The following is a 17,601-nucleotide window of genomic DNA, read 5'->3' as shown; positions in this document are numbered from 1 at the left end:
TTTTCTATTTTCATGTCTGGACACAACCCCATGTAAATTGTGGACATTTACCAACTCTCCAGATACATGTCTGGTTCTGCAGATTGTGTATGGTCTTCTCCATTTGCATTCTTTGTTGTGCCTGGTTTGCCACCTCCATCCACCACTCTCCCTCTCTCTCCTTCTCGTCCATATCTTCATTGTTTGACTATGAAGATTTGTCATCACATTGCAACAAATATTTTGTGTTCATTTTGTTTATTTTAGGGTAATGGAGAAGGGCAAGAATTGCAAATCATGAGACTAGAACATTCTGAACCTGCAGCTGAACCTGAAAATCCTCAGCTCGTTTAAAAGGGACACTCACAATCAAGGCAAATTCTGTGTCCCTCCCATAGACTGGGACCTGGAAAACCCATCTCTCCCACAGTGGGAAAATGGTGCTCTGCAGCTGAAACTGGTCGTACCCTGGGAGAGAACAAAATTGCACTTATCTCATCTCTTGGCCTCAAGAAATGTAATTCTTGATAATCTGCCAAAATTATCACAGGCACCTGAATCATAGTTTTAAGGTACCATGCGTGAAGAGCCTGGAGGACTAATCTCTCCACGGTACAATTACCATACAGCATGTGCCACAGAAGATAGTCCTGACTGCAATCTGTGAACTGAAGAAGGGTCTTGACCCAAAACATCACCTATTCCTTTTCTCCAGAGATGCTGACTGACCCACTGAGTTACTCAAGCTTTTTGTGTCTATCTTCAACTCAAATACAAACTTGCACACATGCCTGAACTGCTTTGCCTGCTGAGCACATTCATTGCCTGCCAGATTGCTAGCCCCAGGATCATTCTGTCGTCTGCCACTACTGATCCTTGCCATATCTTGCATTTTTCTCCCTGCGGCTGCCCAGACTACTTGGCTGTATCCCTGGAGGTCGCTGTGGTTCCCTTGCACAATAATGTTCCCTGCCGGGACTGTCAAGGATTCCCTTTCCCAGCGTTGTTCTTAAAACAGCAATCCTTTCCAACGCATGTATTTGCTTGCACTTTCGGAGGCTTGCTGCCCTTGACACAGCAGGGAGACAAAGTATTGGCAGCTGTTAGGTATTAAATGGAACATCAGTATTTCATCAGTTTATGATGACATTGTGTTTTCATTCTGCCTCCTCACAGAAGTCAGTAGAAACACGTTCCTTTCTTTACCTGTTTGTTCAGTATGTACAATCAAATTACCCATTTACAGAGTTTACGGACAATAATCACTAGAGCCAGGATTTTTCCATAAATGCCATGAGCCTTTTCATGCCTTTTTTGATGATTTCACCGGGATAATGCCTTTTTCATGATCGAGTGCCTAAACCAGCCTTTTTGTGCCTTTTTGCTAAAAGGTCGTGCTATTTTCTCTAGTTGTACCATGATTACAATTATGATTTCTATGTTAACACATTAATATTAATGTTATTATTAAAGTGTTAACATAGTATAACTTACAAGAAAACTTCCACCACCGGGGCGAAACCGAGGGTGCCACAGTCGATCATTCATTCGCTCGTGCCGCTGCCTGCTGGTTCAGTCTTCTCCAAGATCTATTTAAGAAAGAATTGCAGATGCTGGAAAAATCTAAGGTAGATGAAAAATGTGGAGAAACTCAGCAGGTGAGGCAGCATCTATGGAGAGAAGGAATAGGCGATGATTCAGGTCGAGACCCTTCTTCAGACTGATGGGGGGGGGGCGGGAAAAGGAAAGGAAGAGGCAGTGACAGGACTAGAAGGAGAGCTGGGAAGGGGAGGGGAGGAGGTAGAAGACAAGGGCTGTCTAAAATTAGAGAAGTTAATGTTGATACTGCTGGGGTGTAGACTACCCAAGCAAAAGAACTTGAAGAAATACAAAACATAGCTAAAGTTCTCAAAGACTGATTGCTGGGATGTCAGGACTTTCATGTGAAGAAAGACTGGATAGACTCTGCTTGTACTCGCTAGAATTTAGGAGATTGAGGGGGGATCTTATAGAAACTTACAAAATGAGTGGAATCGCGCCATTACAGCTCCGCAAAAAACTGAATTTAAAACGGGGGTAAAAGGGTCAAACAAACGCACTTACCACAGGAGATCGATTGCAAACGGCTCCGGCAGCGTTTAAAAGGTGCGTGACGTCATCAGGCGCGAGCGATTTTAAGAAGAAATTATGACCCAGCGCTCCCCTCCCCCCACCACTGGAAAAAAATCTACGAGAAAGGAAACAGGCCTGAGCTCGGGAGCTGCTGCTGCTTCTCAAGAAGATGTCTCACAGAGGAAAGCTGAAATGGAGGAACTCAAGACTACCATTCTAGGTGAGATAAAGAAGCAGAGGAAGGAGTATATGGAGGAGATAAAAAGTTTAAAAGCGGATATGCTGGTGTCTCACGAGAAAAATAAAGAAGACTTAATAAAACAAGTTATAATGACGGTAAGAAGTATGATGGATGAGTGGAAGGAAAAGGCTAATGCCGAGTTACAAACTCAAATTGAGGAGGTAAAGGATATAGCTGCTGGGATGGAAAGAAAGCTGGATGGCAAGATAGATCCTACTATAATTTCGCTAGACCAACAAGGCGAAGCAATTAAAGAGCTAACTAAGATTGCTGAACTGAATACTAAGGAGACCGAAAAACTCCGTGCCGAGAACAAACGCCTCTTAGAATTATTACGCAAAACAAACGAGAAATGTATTGATCTGGAGGGACGCCAACGCCGTAAAAATTTGCGTATAGTTGGTCTGAGCGAAGGTCGTGAGGGGAATCAAGATCCTCGAAAATTTGTTGCAAAACTTTTAAAGGATATTCTGAATTTGGATCATGAACCCCTGTTGAGCCGTGCACATAGGGCTCTAAGACGGGCTCCTGGGATAGGTTCATCGCCCAGACAAATGATTGTAAAAGTGGCCTTTGATCATGTCTTCGAAGAAATGATGAAGATAATAATAAAAAAGAGAAACCTGAAATACGAGGGAGACAACATCAGTATTTTTAGAGACTACCCAGCAGAAGTGGCCAAGAAAAGATCACTATTTAGAGAAACAAAAGGTATCCTGAGGAATTTACAGAATACTAAGGATCTGAGATATGGCTTGATGTACCCAGCAATACTGAGAGTAACTTATGATGACAAGGAATATCGTTTCGTTAAGTATACTGAAGCATTGGAATTCGCCCGAGGCATACAGCAGAAGCCAGAAGATGAAGAGAGAGAAGACGCGGAGGAAGGACCCGAGGGAGAAGGAGAGAACTGAACTTTTATCATCGAGCTGTGGTTATGAAATACTCACTTAGAAGGAAGTGGAATAATGGACATTTAGTTGTAGTTCTGTATTAATTATTAGAAAATATTTAATTATTCCATGATAATAGTATTACATATTATAGTATTAAATACAATTGATATTAGTAATTAGCAAATAGTAATATGAATAATAGAAATAATTACTAAGTACTAAGTATATAAAGTTAGTACCCCACCCCAATATATATAGCATTTGAGATAGGAGCTGGTATAATTAACATCTTTTTTTTTTATTAAAAAAACGGAAGTCTTTAGATTAATGGCCACGTTAGTGTGGCTTTCACCTTCACATACTACACACTATATAAGTGTAGTTTCTTTTTTTTCTGAGCACCCTATTAACACCCTTTACTTTTTTTTAATTATTGATATTTCTTATTGTTTTTGTTTTTTATTGATCTTATATTATATATTATTTGAATGTAGATGTGAAGGATATTGTGTATTTAGTTTAAGAAGACATAGATGCGGATTAAGGTGGATAGAAATTCTCATTGGATTAATGTCCGGGTGCAACGGGGAGCTGGGGGAGTCAAGAAAGCTACTCCAAAAAAAGCCGCCCTAATAGTAAAATGCATGATATAAAGGTGAAGACTGGGGGTGATGGAGTAACCTTCTGCAGTTGGAATGTAAAAGGAATTAATGAACCAATTAAAAGGGGAAAGGTGTTAGCTCAGTTGAACAGATTGAAGACAGATGTCATTTTCCTTCAAGAGACTCATCTTAAAAAAGATGATCAACATAGATTGACAGCTAAATGGATTTCTAAGGTGTATCATTCTACATTTATACATAAATCTAGAGGAGTTGCAATAATTATTCGCAAAGGTATACCTTTCATACAAAGTTCTATTATAGAGGATAAAGAAGGCAGATATGTAATAATTACAGGGGAATTATATTCAAAAAAGGTAATTTTAATGAATATATATGCCCCTAATTTTGATAATCCACTATTTTTTAAGAAAATATTTAATAATATTCCTATATCCACTCAACACAATTTAATAATTGGAGGTGATTTAAATTGTACTTTAGATAACTATCTAGATAGATCATCTGCAAAAAGGAAAGCTGCCTCGAAATCAAGTAAATTCATAAATGCTTTTATCAATACATCTAATATTAAAGACATCTGGAGGTTAGATAATCCATCCGGACGAGAATATTCTTTTTTCTCGCCCGTACATGGAACCTATTCGAGGATAGATTATTTTTTAATAGATTCTAAATTACTTCCTTTTACGTATGACGCAAAATATCATAATATTATCATCTCGGATCATGCGCCATTAACATTTAAGATAAAATTAAAAGATATATCTAATAAAACTACTACCTGGAGATTTAACCCTCAGATATTAAAGGACAATGACTGTTGTAAATATGTGATGGATCAGATTAAATTATTTTTTGAAACTAATGATAATCCTGAAACTTCCCCATCACTATTTTGGGACACATTTAAGGCATTCATGCGTGGCGCAATAATATCCGCACAAGCACATCTCAATAAAGAAAATCGAAAAATAGAACAAAATTTAGAAAATGAGATAAAACGTCTAGATAATGAAAATATAAAACAGCCTTCCAAAGAGTTAAGTAATAAAATTGCATCAGTAAAATATAGATTAAATAAAATATATTCTAATCAAGTTATTAAACTTTTTCAACAAACTAAACAAGTGTATTTTGAATTTGGAGATAAACCACAAAAATTACTAGCACGACAGCTTAGAAAATTAGAAGATGAGAAGATGATACACGGAATTAGATCTGAGTATGGAAATATATTGACTACTCCAAAAGATATTAATGATAGATTTTTACAATATTATAAAAATCTTTATTTGTCAAAACTAACAGGACAAACAGATAGTATGGAAATATTTTTACAAGAATGTCAAATCAATAGCTTAGATCAGGAAGGTAGAGAATTGTTAAATGCTGAAATAACAGTAAAAGACATTATAGAATCAATTAGTTCGCTAAAGAACGGAAAAGCAGCGGGCCCGGATGGCCTGAGTGCAGAATTTTATAAAAAATTTCAAGATCTGATTTCTCCAAGATTACAAATAATGTATAGATATGCATATGACCAAGGAAAATTACCAGAATCTCTAAATGAATCCACAATTATACTCATCCCTAAAGTAGATAAGGATTTGGAAGATCCTGGATCATATAGAGCGATTGCCCTTTTAAATACAGACCAAAAAATATTAACTAAGGTCTTATCTAGGAGATTAAGTTTAGTGATCTCTAAATTAATACATTATGATCAAACAGGTTTTATCCCAAAACGTTATTCATCCCATAATCTCAGACGCTTGTTTAATATTATATATTCAAAAATAATACGAGATACGGAACTAGCGGTTATATCATTAGATGCAGAAAAAGCGTTTGATCAGGTGGAATGGATGTATTTATTTAATATAATGGAAAAGTTTCAATTGGGGGATAGATTTTGTAAATGGGTAAGAATTTTATATTCGAATCCTATTGCAAGAATTTTGACTAACCAAATTTTATCAGCCAAATTTAAACTCTCTAGGGGATGCAGACAGGGATGTCCGTTATCACCCTTATTGTTCGCATTGGTGATAGAACCATTGGCGGAAAAAAATTAGATCTGAACCTGAAATATATGGCTATAATACTGATACAACAATTAATAAAATTTCTTTATATGCAGATGATGTTTTGATTTATATTACAAAACCGGAAATTAGTATTCTCAACCTGCTAAACATTATAACTAAGTTTGGTGCATTTTCTGGGTATAGGATTAATTGGGATAAAAGCGAGATTATGCCAATAACAGGAATAAATCTAAATACATTACAACAATACCCATTAAAAGTAGTTACAGACAAATTTAAATATTTAGGGATTAACGTAACTAAAACTCATAACTCATTAATAAAATCCAACTATCCTCAACTATTAGATAAACTTAGAAAAAATATTTTATATTGGAAAACACTTCCTATATCCATGATTGGTAGAATAAGTGCCATAAAGATGGTATTTCTACCACAGTTGTTATATTTGTTTCAGGCTATTCCTTTTTTTCTTCCGAAAACTTTTTTTTTTTAAATTGATAATATTGTTAATAGTTTTATTTGGGATTATAAAAATCACAGAATAAATAAAAAACATCTATGCAAAGCTAAGATAAATGGAGGATTAGCGCTTCCAAACTTTTTATATTATTTTTGGGCTGTTCAGATTAAGAATATGAATTTCTGGTGGGTAAATATGGATCATGAACCGACATGGTTAAATATAGAAAAGGAAGACTGTCTACCTTTCAATGTAGGTTCGATAATTTTTGCACCAACGGAAGTACAAAAAAAAAATTATAAAGACAACCTAATAATATATAATAATAGACGTATTTGGAAACAAATAGTTAAGACTCTACATTTGGATAATCTCTCATTTAGATTACCAATTATGAATAACCCATCGTTTAAACCTGCTATATTAGATGGGGGGTTTAAACAATGGGATGATTTAGGAATTACAAGGATAGAACACCTTTATAGAAAAGGAAAATTTCTTTTATTCCAGGAGTTACAAGATATTTATGGATTGTCTCCACAACATTTGTTTAGGTATTTACAAATTAGAGATTATATTAAATCCAATACACAAGATTATAAAAATAAAGAAGCAGGATTGTTAGACGAACTGTTTAATTTATATCCAAATACAGAAAAATTAATAGCCTATATATATAACATCATTTTGGATAAGGAGAATCCAATAACGGAAATATATCGTCAAGCATGGGAAAATGAAATGGGATTGGCTATAACAAAAGAAAACTGGGAAGAAAGTCTACAACGAATACACCGGTGTTCATTAAACGCCAGACATATATTGATACAATTTAAAGTATTATATAGGTTACATTATTCGAAAACTAAATTAAATAGTATTTTTCCGAATCTCTCCGCTATTTGTGATAAGTGCAAGAAAGCAGAGGCAAATTTAATACATAGTTTCGTTACATGTCCTAAATTGAATTATTACTGGACAGAAATTTTTAAAGTTATTTCTGAAGTCATCAAAGTTAAATTGGACCCTAACCCAAAGCTAATAATATTTGGAATTCCGGATTTACATCTATCACTTACAGTAAATCAAAGAAATTTCTTTGATTACTGTTTGATAATTGGGAAAAAAATCATATTGAAATTTTGGAAGGGAACATTATCCCCCACAACCAAAATGTGGGCAACAGAGATGATGGAGACGTTACATCTGGAAAGAATTAGATTTGTCCTATTGGACAAGTATAATTCTTTTGAACAGATATGGTCTCCATATATACAGTATTTAGAGAAGTAGCTGTTCTTGGCAACACAGCTCGGCGTGCACCCTGCGGGATTTGGTGAGAATAATTCATTTTTATATTGGAATTAACATATATGTCTTTATTGATACTATCACTTGTAGTGTTATTAACAATACATATTGTGGTTTTTCATTTTTTTTTTTTTTTTTTTTTCGTTTCTCTTTTCTTTCTTATATATAATCAAATTATTATTTAATCACTCTCTTAATGATTTATAACTGTTCTATTCTTTTTCTATTATTATTTCTAAAAAAAATAGTAGATAAGTATTACTAGTGTTTTACTTAATGCAAATTGAATTAATTTGATATAAAGTTGTTTGAAGCATTGTAATTGATTACCTTTAATAAAAAAATATATACAGAAACTTACAAAATTCTTAAGGGGTTGGACAGGCTAGATGCAGGAAGATTATTCCCAATGTTTGGGAAGCCCAGGACAAGGGGTCACAGCTTAAGGATAAGGGGGAAATCCTTTAAGACCGAGATGAGAAAAACATTTTTCACGCAGAGAGTGGTGAATCTCTGGAACTCTCTGCTACAGAGGGTAGTTGAGGCTAGTTCATTGGCTATATTTAAGAGGGAGTTAGATGTGGCCCTTGTGGCTAAAGGGATCAGGGGGTATGGAGAGAAGGCAGGTACAGGATACTGAGTTGGATGATCAGCCAAGATCAGATTGAATGGCGGTGCAGGCTCGAAGGGCCGAATGGCCTACTCCTGCACCTATTTTCTATGTATCTATGTAGTTGTAATGCACAAGATATTGACATGAATGTAGAGTCTGTAGCTTGTTTCAGGTATGCACCAGTGACCGCAGCTGAGGTAGACAGAAGCTTTTCACAACTGAAGCATATTCTGTCTGACACCAGCTAATTTGTAATAAATGCTAGTAATGATGTGCAACCAGGCAACTTTGGTCATTTTATATAGTATACCTTTATATTATCATTTGTAACCATATTTTGGTGGTGGAAATAAATGCCTTTTTTGTCAATAAATGCCTTTTTCATGCCTTTTTAGTAATTTTATGATGCCTTTAAGCCTGCCTATTTAAGAGTTTTTTAGTGCCTAAACATCCTGGCTCTAATAATCACCATTCATATATTGATCATTATACATGCAGTATAATAACAAAACCTGTGTCATCCATTATTAAGGTTGCACACCAGTCATATGTATTTTTAACCAATCTACAAACATCCATATGGTTCAAGGGAGTGGTACAGGATAGATCCAGGCTTTTTGGACCACCAAGTTGATGTCAACCTATCATAATCATACTCTATTAGCCAAGTATCGTTTGCAACATACAAGGAATTTGATTTGCCATACAGTCATGCCAATAAAAAGCACCAAAACACACAAAATACATTTAAACATAAATATCCACCACAGTGACTTCTCCACATTCCTCACTGTGATGGAAGGTGGCAAAAAAGTTAAATCTCTTCCTTTCTTTGTTCTCCCGTGGTTGGGGGCCTCGAGCCTTCCGTTGTCGGAGCGATCTTGGCTCCCACAGCCGGCGGTCGAGCCCTCTGCATCGGGGCGATCAAGCTCGTGTGTCGGGATCTCAGCTCTCCGCGCCGGGCGATCGGACCCCGGAACAGTGCTATTCGAACCTCGTCCAAATTGGAGCTTCCCAATATCAGTCTCTACCAGAGACTGCATGCTCCTCGACGTTGAAATCTGCAGGCAAGGGATCGCAGGCTGCAATCTGTTGGAACGTCGATCCCAGGCAAGGGATCGCAGGCTCCGATGGTAAGTCCACGGCCCCCGCGGTGGGGCTTAAAATCAGTCTTGAGCAAAGCCTCCAGCTCCATGATGTTAGGCCGCAGAATGACCAGAGATACGATCCATCTCCGGCAAGGGAAGAGATTGAAAAAAGGTTCTCCCAACCCCCACCTCCCACATAAAACAAACTAGACAACATTAACACAAACTTTTTAAAACACACTAAAAGTAACAAAAAATACGAAAAGATAGATGGCGCCACCCCATGGAATTTGTTCATCTACAATAATCAAATTTGCAATCATTAAGTGTGCCAATACCTCTACTTCCTTAGAAGGACTGGGACGTTTGTCATGTCCTCTTCTACTCTCACCAACTTCTACAGGTGCACCATAGAAAGCATTTTATCGGGATGCATCACAGCTTGGTTTAGGAACAGCTCCATCCAAGACCACAAGACATTGCAGTGAATTGTGGACAAATCCCAGACCGTCACACAAACCAAACTCCTTTCCATTGACTCCATATACACCTCATGCAGTCTCACCAAGACCACCAGCATAATCAAGGATGAATCGCACCCTGACCACTCCCTCATCTTCCATCTCCCATCATACAAGAGGTATAGAAGTGTATAGAACCCACATCTCCAGATTCAAGGATAGTTTCTTCTCAGCTGTTATCAGGCAACTGAACCATCATACCAACATCTACCGAGCTGTCCTGAGCTACTATCTGCCTCATTGGCGACCCTTGGCCTATCTCTGATTGGACTGTACATTTACTTGCACTATGTATTTAAATGACTTTAAATGCTATTCACATTCTTCGTAGTATCATGTATCTGTACACTGGGTGGCTAGATTGTAATCATGTCGTCTTTCCACTGACTGGATAGCATGCAACAAAAGCTTTTCACCGTCCCTCGGTACATGTGACAATAAACTAAACTAAACTGGATAATTTGTACATGAGGTTAATGTTTACAGAAACATGGAAACAAGCCTCTTCAGCCATCGATCATCGTTGGCACAGCGGCAGAGTTGCTGCCTCACAGCATCAGAGACCCGGGATCGATTCTGACTAGGAGTGCTTGTCTTTACGGAGTTTGTACATTCTTCCTGTGACCTGCATAGGTTATATCTGAGATCTTCAGTTTGCTCCCACACTCCGATTCAGATTCAGATTCAGATTCAATTTTAATTGTCATTGTCAGTGTACAGTACAGAGACAACGAAATGCATTAGCTCCAAAAAGATCCAACAAGATGCACAGGTTTGTAGGTTAATTTTCTTGGTATACAGTAAATGTATATTGTCCTTAGTGTGTGTCAGGTAGTATTAATGTGCAGGGACCGTTGGTCGGCATTGGCCGGAGGGCCTGTTTCTGCTCCGTATCTCAGAAAAAGCACCAGTTCTATGTCATCCGACTCTTGTATCCTACACTCGTAATTTACAGATTAATTAACCTACAAGCCTGCATGTCACAGGATGAATATACAAACTCCGCACAGACAGCGCCTGTAGTCAGGATCGAACCTGGCTCTCTGGTGCTGTGAGGCAGGAGCTCTACCGCTGCGCCACTCTGTTGCAATTGGGTTGATGGGTTAATGAAGCAATAGGATTTTGTTTCCCCTTGGCCATTCACTCCAAATAATCCCACCACATTGCCCAGTTCTTCCAAACCAGATTCCTAGTCCCTAGGGTGTTGCTGCCTTACAGTGCTTGCAGCACCGGAGACCCGGGTTTGATCCTGACTATGGGTGCTGTCTGTACGGAGTTGGTACGTTCTCCCCGTGAGCTGCGTGGGTTTCCTCCCACACTCCACTTTGGTTTCCACCAACAGATTTGTAGGTTAATTGGCTTGGTAAATTAAAAAATTGCCCCAGTGTGTGTAGGATGATGTTAATATGGGGATCGCTGGTTGCCCAAGGGCCTGTTTCCGTGCTCTATCTCAACTAAACTAATCTAATGATAATTGTCCTGATAGCGAAGGGGACAGACAATTAGTCAGGTTTGTTACCAAAAAACATGGCCTCTCTGTTATCCCGGAGTTCAAACCAATCGCAGATGGTACGTAATCTGTGAACTGACTTGGTTTGAGTAGAAGGCAATGACCATGCCCATTTTTCAGGGAAGCTTTGATCTGGGTGCTCCCACTGCCTGGGTGACCCCTTTCTTATATCACATTTTTCCTGATGTATTCAGCAAAAGGCTCAATGTACAAAACGAGATGGAAGTCTGGCCTGACTGGTGGACAGTGGACACCGGGTGAGGATAGGGACCTGAGGGGCAACATGTCAGGTGGGTGTATGGAACGAGCTGCCAGAGGAGGTAACATAGAAAATAGGTGCAGGAGTAGGCCATTCGGCCCTTCGAGCCTGCACCGCCATTCAACATGATCATGGCTGATCATCCAACTTGGTATCCTGTACCTGCCTTCTCTTTAGCCACAAGGGCACATCTAACTCCCTCTTAAATATAGCCAATGAACTGGCCTCAACTATCTTCTGTGGCAGAGAATTCCACAGATTCACCACTCTCTGTGTAAAAAATGATTTTCTCATCTCGGTCCTAAAAGACTTCCCTCTCATCCTTAAACTGACCCCTAGTTCTGGACTTCCCCAACATCGGGAATAATCTTCCTGCATCCAGCCTGTCCAACCCCTTAAGAATTTTGTAAGTTTCTATAAGATCCCCCCTCAATCTTCTGAATTCTAGCGAGTACAAGCTGAGTCTATCCAGTCTTTCTTCATATGAAAGTCCTGACATCCCAGGAATCAGTCTGGTGAACCTTCTCTGTACTCCCTCTAAGGCAAGAATGTCTTTCCTCAGATTAGGAGACCAAAACTGTACGGTAGTTGAGGAAGGCACTTTTACAACATTTATAAGACATTTGGACAAGGGACAGATAGGACAGGATTAGAGGGATGTGGGCCAAACACTGGCTGGTGGGACTAGCATGCGTGGGGCCTCTTGGTCAGCATGGACAGGATGGGCCAAATGGCCTGTTTCCGTGGTTTATGACTCAACGAGAAGCAGTTGGCAACTTTTTAACCACAAGCCACATTTTCCATCCGTCTTCAGGCCAGTGGACGACGCCTCTCATTAAGTAGGTCAGGCTCGGTGTGAGAGGGGAAATCCACTGGTTCAAGTTTTTAAAGTTTAATTTCACAAGTCTGACCCTAATGTTCCACCGCATTTCATAAGTGATAGGAGAAGAATTAGGCCATTCGGCCCATCGAGTCTACTGTGCCATTCAGTCATGGCTGATCTATCTCTCCCTCTCATCCCCACAGTTATGGAGTAACAAAGCAGGAAAACAGTCCCTTTTAACCCAATTTATCCCATTTGACCATGCCTGGACTTTTCCTATTGATGTACCGACCTATCCAAACACACATAGTGCTGGAGTAATTAATTTCCTTGAAGGTTATCCAAAAGCTTTCCCTAACTCACAGAAGGCTGTGGAGGCCAAGTCAGTGGAATATTAAAGGCAGAGATATATAGATTATTGATTACTACAGGTGTCAGGGGATATGGGGAGAAGGCAGGAGAATGGGGTTAGGAGGGAGAGATAGATCAGCCATGATTGAATGGTGGAGTAGACTTGATGTGCTGAATGGCCAAATTATACTCATCACTTATGATCTTATGAACTCCAACTGGAGTGAACAATGACAACATTGAAAAGACATTTGGAGTGGAACAAATAACAGACTTATAGGGCGACACGGTGGAGCAGTGGTAGAGTTGCTGACTTACAGCGCCTGATGTCCAGGTTCGATCCTGACTATGGGTGCTGTCTGCATGGAGTTTGGACATTCTCCCTGTGACCTTGTGGGTTGCTCCGGGTTCCTCCCGCATTCCAAAGACTTGCAAGTTTGTCGGGTAATTGACTTTGGTAAAGATTGTAAAATTGTCCCTGGTGTGTAGGATAGTGCGAGTGTATGAGGTGCTCACTGTTCATCGCGAACTCGGTGAGCTGAGGGGACTGTATCTGCGCTGTATCTCTAAACTAAACTAAACTGCAAATGTTGGTTTCCAAAAAACGAGACAAAGAATGCTGGAGTACCTCAGCAGGCCAGGTAGCATCTTGGGAGAACATGGATAGTCTGAAGAAGGGTTCCGACCCGAAACGTCAGCTTGCCCTGTTCTGCCTGACCCGCTGAGTTACTCCAGCAGTTTGTATCTTTGGACAGGTAGGTACTTGGATAGGAAAGGTGCAGGCATGGGCAAATGGGACTAACATCTTCGTTGCGAAGATAGACACAAAATGCTAGAGTAACTCAGCGGGACAGGCAGCATCTCTGGAGAGAAGGAACGGGTGAGATTTCAGGTTAAGGCCCTTCTTAAGGGGTTGGACAGGCTAGATGCAGGAAGATTGTTCCCGATGTTGGTGAAGTCCAGAACAAGGGGTCACAGTTTAAGGATAAGGGGGAAATCTTTTAGGACCGAGATGAGGAAAACATTTTTCACACAGAGAGTGGCGAATCTCTGGAATTCTCTGCCACAGAAGGTAGTTGAGGCCAGTTCATTGGCTATATTTAAGAGGGAGTTAGATGTGGCCCTTGTGGCTAAAGGGATCAGGGGGTATGGAGAGAAGGCAGGGATGGGATACTGAGTTGGATGATCAGCCATGATCATATTGAATGGCGGTGGCCGAATGGCCTACTCTTGCACCTATTTTCTATGTTTCTATGGTCGCATGGACAGGTAGGTACATGGTCACATGGACAGGTAGGTAAGTGGTGCTGTACATGGTCATGGTACAACATCTTGGTCGCCATGGACAAGTTGGGTCGAAGGGCCTGTATCACTCTATAACTGTGGGGATGAGAGGGAAAGATTAATCAGCCATGACCGAATGGCAGAGTAGACTCGATGGGCCAGGTGGCCTAATTCTGCTCCTATCATTTATGAATCTGGATCTCGCAAGCCTTCCCAAAAATTCCAAACCCTAATTTAACAAGAACCCGTGCATTGGGATAAGGTAGATGTTATCAACTCAGAGAACTTTGTCATGTAAGGAGGAACTGCAGATGCTGGTTTAAACCAAAGATAGACACAAAAGATTGTTATGAGTTAAGGCCATAATGGGTCGGTGTTCTTTGATAGAAAGATACAGCAGGGAAACAGGCCATTCGGCCCACGGACCACCCTAGTTCACATTAGTTCTACATTAGCCCACTTTCGCATTCACTCCCGACACACTAGCGGCAATGAACCCAGAAACCTGGAGTATAGAAATCTGAAGGGTCACTCTTTCCACAAATGGTGGTGGGTGTATGGAACGAGCTGCCAGAGAAGTTAGTTGAGGCAGTGGCTATCCCAACTTTAAAAACAAACTGTTGTGTCGGAAGGAACTGCAGATGCTGGTTTAAACTGAAAACAGACACTAAAAGCTGGAGGGGCTCAGCGGGGCAGGCAGTATCTCTGGAGAAACGGAATAGGTGACGTTTCGGATCAAGACCCTTGTCCAGACTGAGAGTCATGGGAGTGGGAGAGTAGAGATATGGAAGGACAATGGGTGAAAACGACAGATCAACGCAGATGGTGATTAGGAAATGTAGACAACGAGGCATGCAATCAGTAATTTTTAATCTAAGCAAAAGGATTTGAGTATAGGAGCAGGGAGGTTCTACTGCAGTTGTACAGGGTCTTGGTGAGGCCACACCTCGAGTATTGCGTACAGTTTTGGTCTCCTAATCTGCGGAAAGACATTCTTGCCATAGAGGGAGTACAGAGAAGGTTCACCAGACTGATTCCTGGGATGGCAGGACTTTCATATGAAGAAAGACTGGATAGACTCGGCTTGTAGTCGCTAGAATTTAGAAGATTGAGGGGGGGGATCTTATAGAAACTTACAAAATTCTTAAGAGGTTGGACAGGCTAGATGCAGGAAGATTATTCCCGATGTTGGGGAAGTCCAGAACAGGAGGTATGGAGAGAAGGCAGGTACAGGATACTGAGTTGGATGATCAGCCATGATCATATTGAATGGCGGTGCAGGCTCGAAGGGCCGAATGGCCTACTCCTGCACGTATTTTCTATGTTTCTAATCAGGAGGACAGTGAAACTGTGAGAATGGGAGGGGGAGTTGAAACCGTGACCATTTTCTGATCATAGGGTTGATGTGGGTTTGCAGTGGCCGGAACCTCATCCACTCCCCCGACCCGCAAATAGATGAGCCACGCTCTTGACATTTCTGCATCTGCATGTCGCAGCGGTAGAGTTGCTGCCTCACGGCGCCAGATATCCAGGTTTGATCCTGACCACGGGTGCTGTCTGTACGGAGTTTGTACGTTCACCCACCGTGGGTTTTCTCAAATCTTCGACTTCCTCCCACACACCAAAGAGTTTGTAGGTTAATTGGCTTTGGTCTAACTGTAATATTGACCCTATTGTGTGTGTCGGATAGTGTTAGTGTGCTGGGGATCGCGTTGGCGAGGACTCGGTGGCCTGTTTCCACGCTCTATCTCTAAAACTAAACTGCACTGAACTACAGCGGATGAAATTTCCTTCCAGAAACTCAACTTCCCCTCAACAGTTCAACTCAACCAGCAGCACGATGCGGATTTCAGACACTCCTGGGATGTACGGACTCGTTCTCTTCACATATCTCTCCGGCGTCAGCGGTGAGCCTCCACAATATAGCTATAGGAATAACAAATGCTTGTAACATTTAGCTGGGATGAAAACGCGTTGTGGGAAATTTGCTGGGACAATCTTTGGGCGCAGCGCGCGGCCCAGTGAACCGTGCTCACAAATCCCGCAGGGTTCAACGCTTGGTTTGTGCGGGGACTTGGGCATTGTGTCAATAACAGTGGCGCAGCGGTAGAGTTCCTGCCTTTTACAGCGCCAGAGACCCGGGTTTGATCCTGACCACGGGTGCTGTCTGTACGGAGTCCATAAGGTTTGTAGGTTAATTGGCCTCTGTAAATATCCCTCGTGTGTTGGATAGAACTTTATATGGATGATCGCAGGTCAGTGCGGACACGGTGGGCCGAAGGGCCTGTTTCCATGCTGTACCTCTAGACTAAACTAAACACAATGACACCGAAGATAGACAAGAATGTTGGAGAAACTACCTTCCACAAACTCATGGCACCGAGTTATCAGATGACACTATAGTGGGTGGAATTGTAGATATCGAAGATGGTTATCGAAAATGACAGCAGGATCTTGATCAGCTGGGCAAGTGAGCAGAAGCATGGTTGATGCTTCATTCAGATAAGTGTGAGGTGTTGCATTTTAGGAGGTCAAACCGTAGCAGGACCTTCACAATGAACGGTAGGACCCTGGGGAGTGTTGTAGAGCAGAGAGATCTAGGAGTACAGGTACAATGTTCCCTGAAAGTGGCGTCTCGGGTTGATGGGATGGTAAGGACGGTTTTTGGTAGATTGGCCTTCATCAGTCAAGGTATTGAGCATGGAAGTTCGCATGTTATGTTACTGTTCTACAAGACGTTGGCGAGGCTGCATTTGGAGTAACACGTTCAGATTTGGTCACACTGCTATAGGAATGGTGTCTTAAGTTGAGAAGGGTGCAGGAAAGATTTGGGAGGAGTTTGTCAGGACTTGAGGGCCTGAGCTCAAGTGAAAAGTTGGGCAAGCTAGGACTTAATTCCATAGAGCGCAGACAGCCGAGGGATGATTTTTATAGAGGTGTATAAAATCATGGGAGGGTGAGTGCATAGTCTTTTGCTCGGAATAGATGAATGGAGAACCAGATAATATAGGTTTAGGTGAGATGAGAATGAATTAATAGGGACCTGAGGGTAACCTTTCCAAACAAGGAATGGTGGGTGTAAGGAATGGGCTGCCAAAGGAGGTAAAATGTTCAAGAAGGAACTGCAGATGCTGGAAAATCGAAGATAGACAAAAGTGCTGGAGAAACTCAGCGGGTGCAGCATCTGTGGAGCGAAGGAAATAGGCAACGTTTTATTTTCGGGCCGAAACCCTTCTTCAGGCTGATCATGCCAAAGGAGGTTTGTGTATAAAGACATTTAGACGGGTACATGGATAGGAAAGGTTTAGAGGGATATGGGCCAAACATGGGCAATTAAAACTTAGATGGGGGATGTTGGTCGGCCTGGACTGGGCGGGCCGAAGGGCCTGTTTCCATGCTGTATCTTTCAATCCATCCAATCAATCGGTGACCCATAGAACATAAAGTCCCCGCGTTAAACCGAGTAGAGAGTA

The 17,601-nt window shown here is 40.9% G+C and overlaps 1 protein-coding gene across 1 annotated transcript in view; it reads left to right on the top strand.

Annotated features, from left to right (window-relative positions):
* Positions 1-592, top strand: part of LOC116990198 — a 45,617-nt gene extending 45,025 nt beyond the window's left edge. Inside the window, exon 9 of the mRNA XM_033047746.1 lies at positions 247-592. Coding sequence (XP_032903637.1) covers positions 247-333 — 87 coding nt within the window. The 3' untranslated portion in view covers positions 334-592. The remainder of the gene's footprint in view (positions 1-246) is intronic.
* The last annotated feature ends 17,009 nt before the right edge of the window (positions 593-17,601 follow it).

The sequence above is a fragment of the Amblyraja radiata genome, chromosome 30, assembly GCF_010909765.2.
Source record: "Amblyraja radiata isolate CabotCenter1 chromosome 30, sAmbRad1.1.pri, whole genome shotgun sequence".
Taxonomy (NCBI): Eukaryota; Metazoa; Chordata; class Chondrichthyes; order Rajiformes; family Rajidae; genus Amblyraja; species Amblyraja radiata.
Note: the sequence above shows the minus strand (reverse complement) of the source record. Positions and strands in the feature narration are given on the sequence as shown.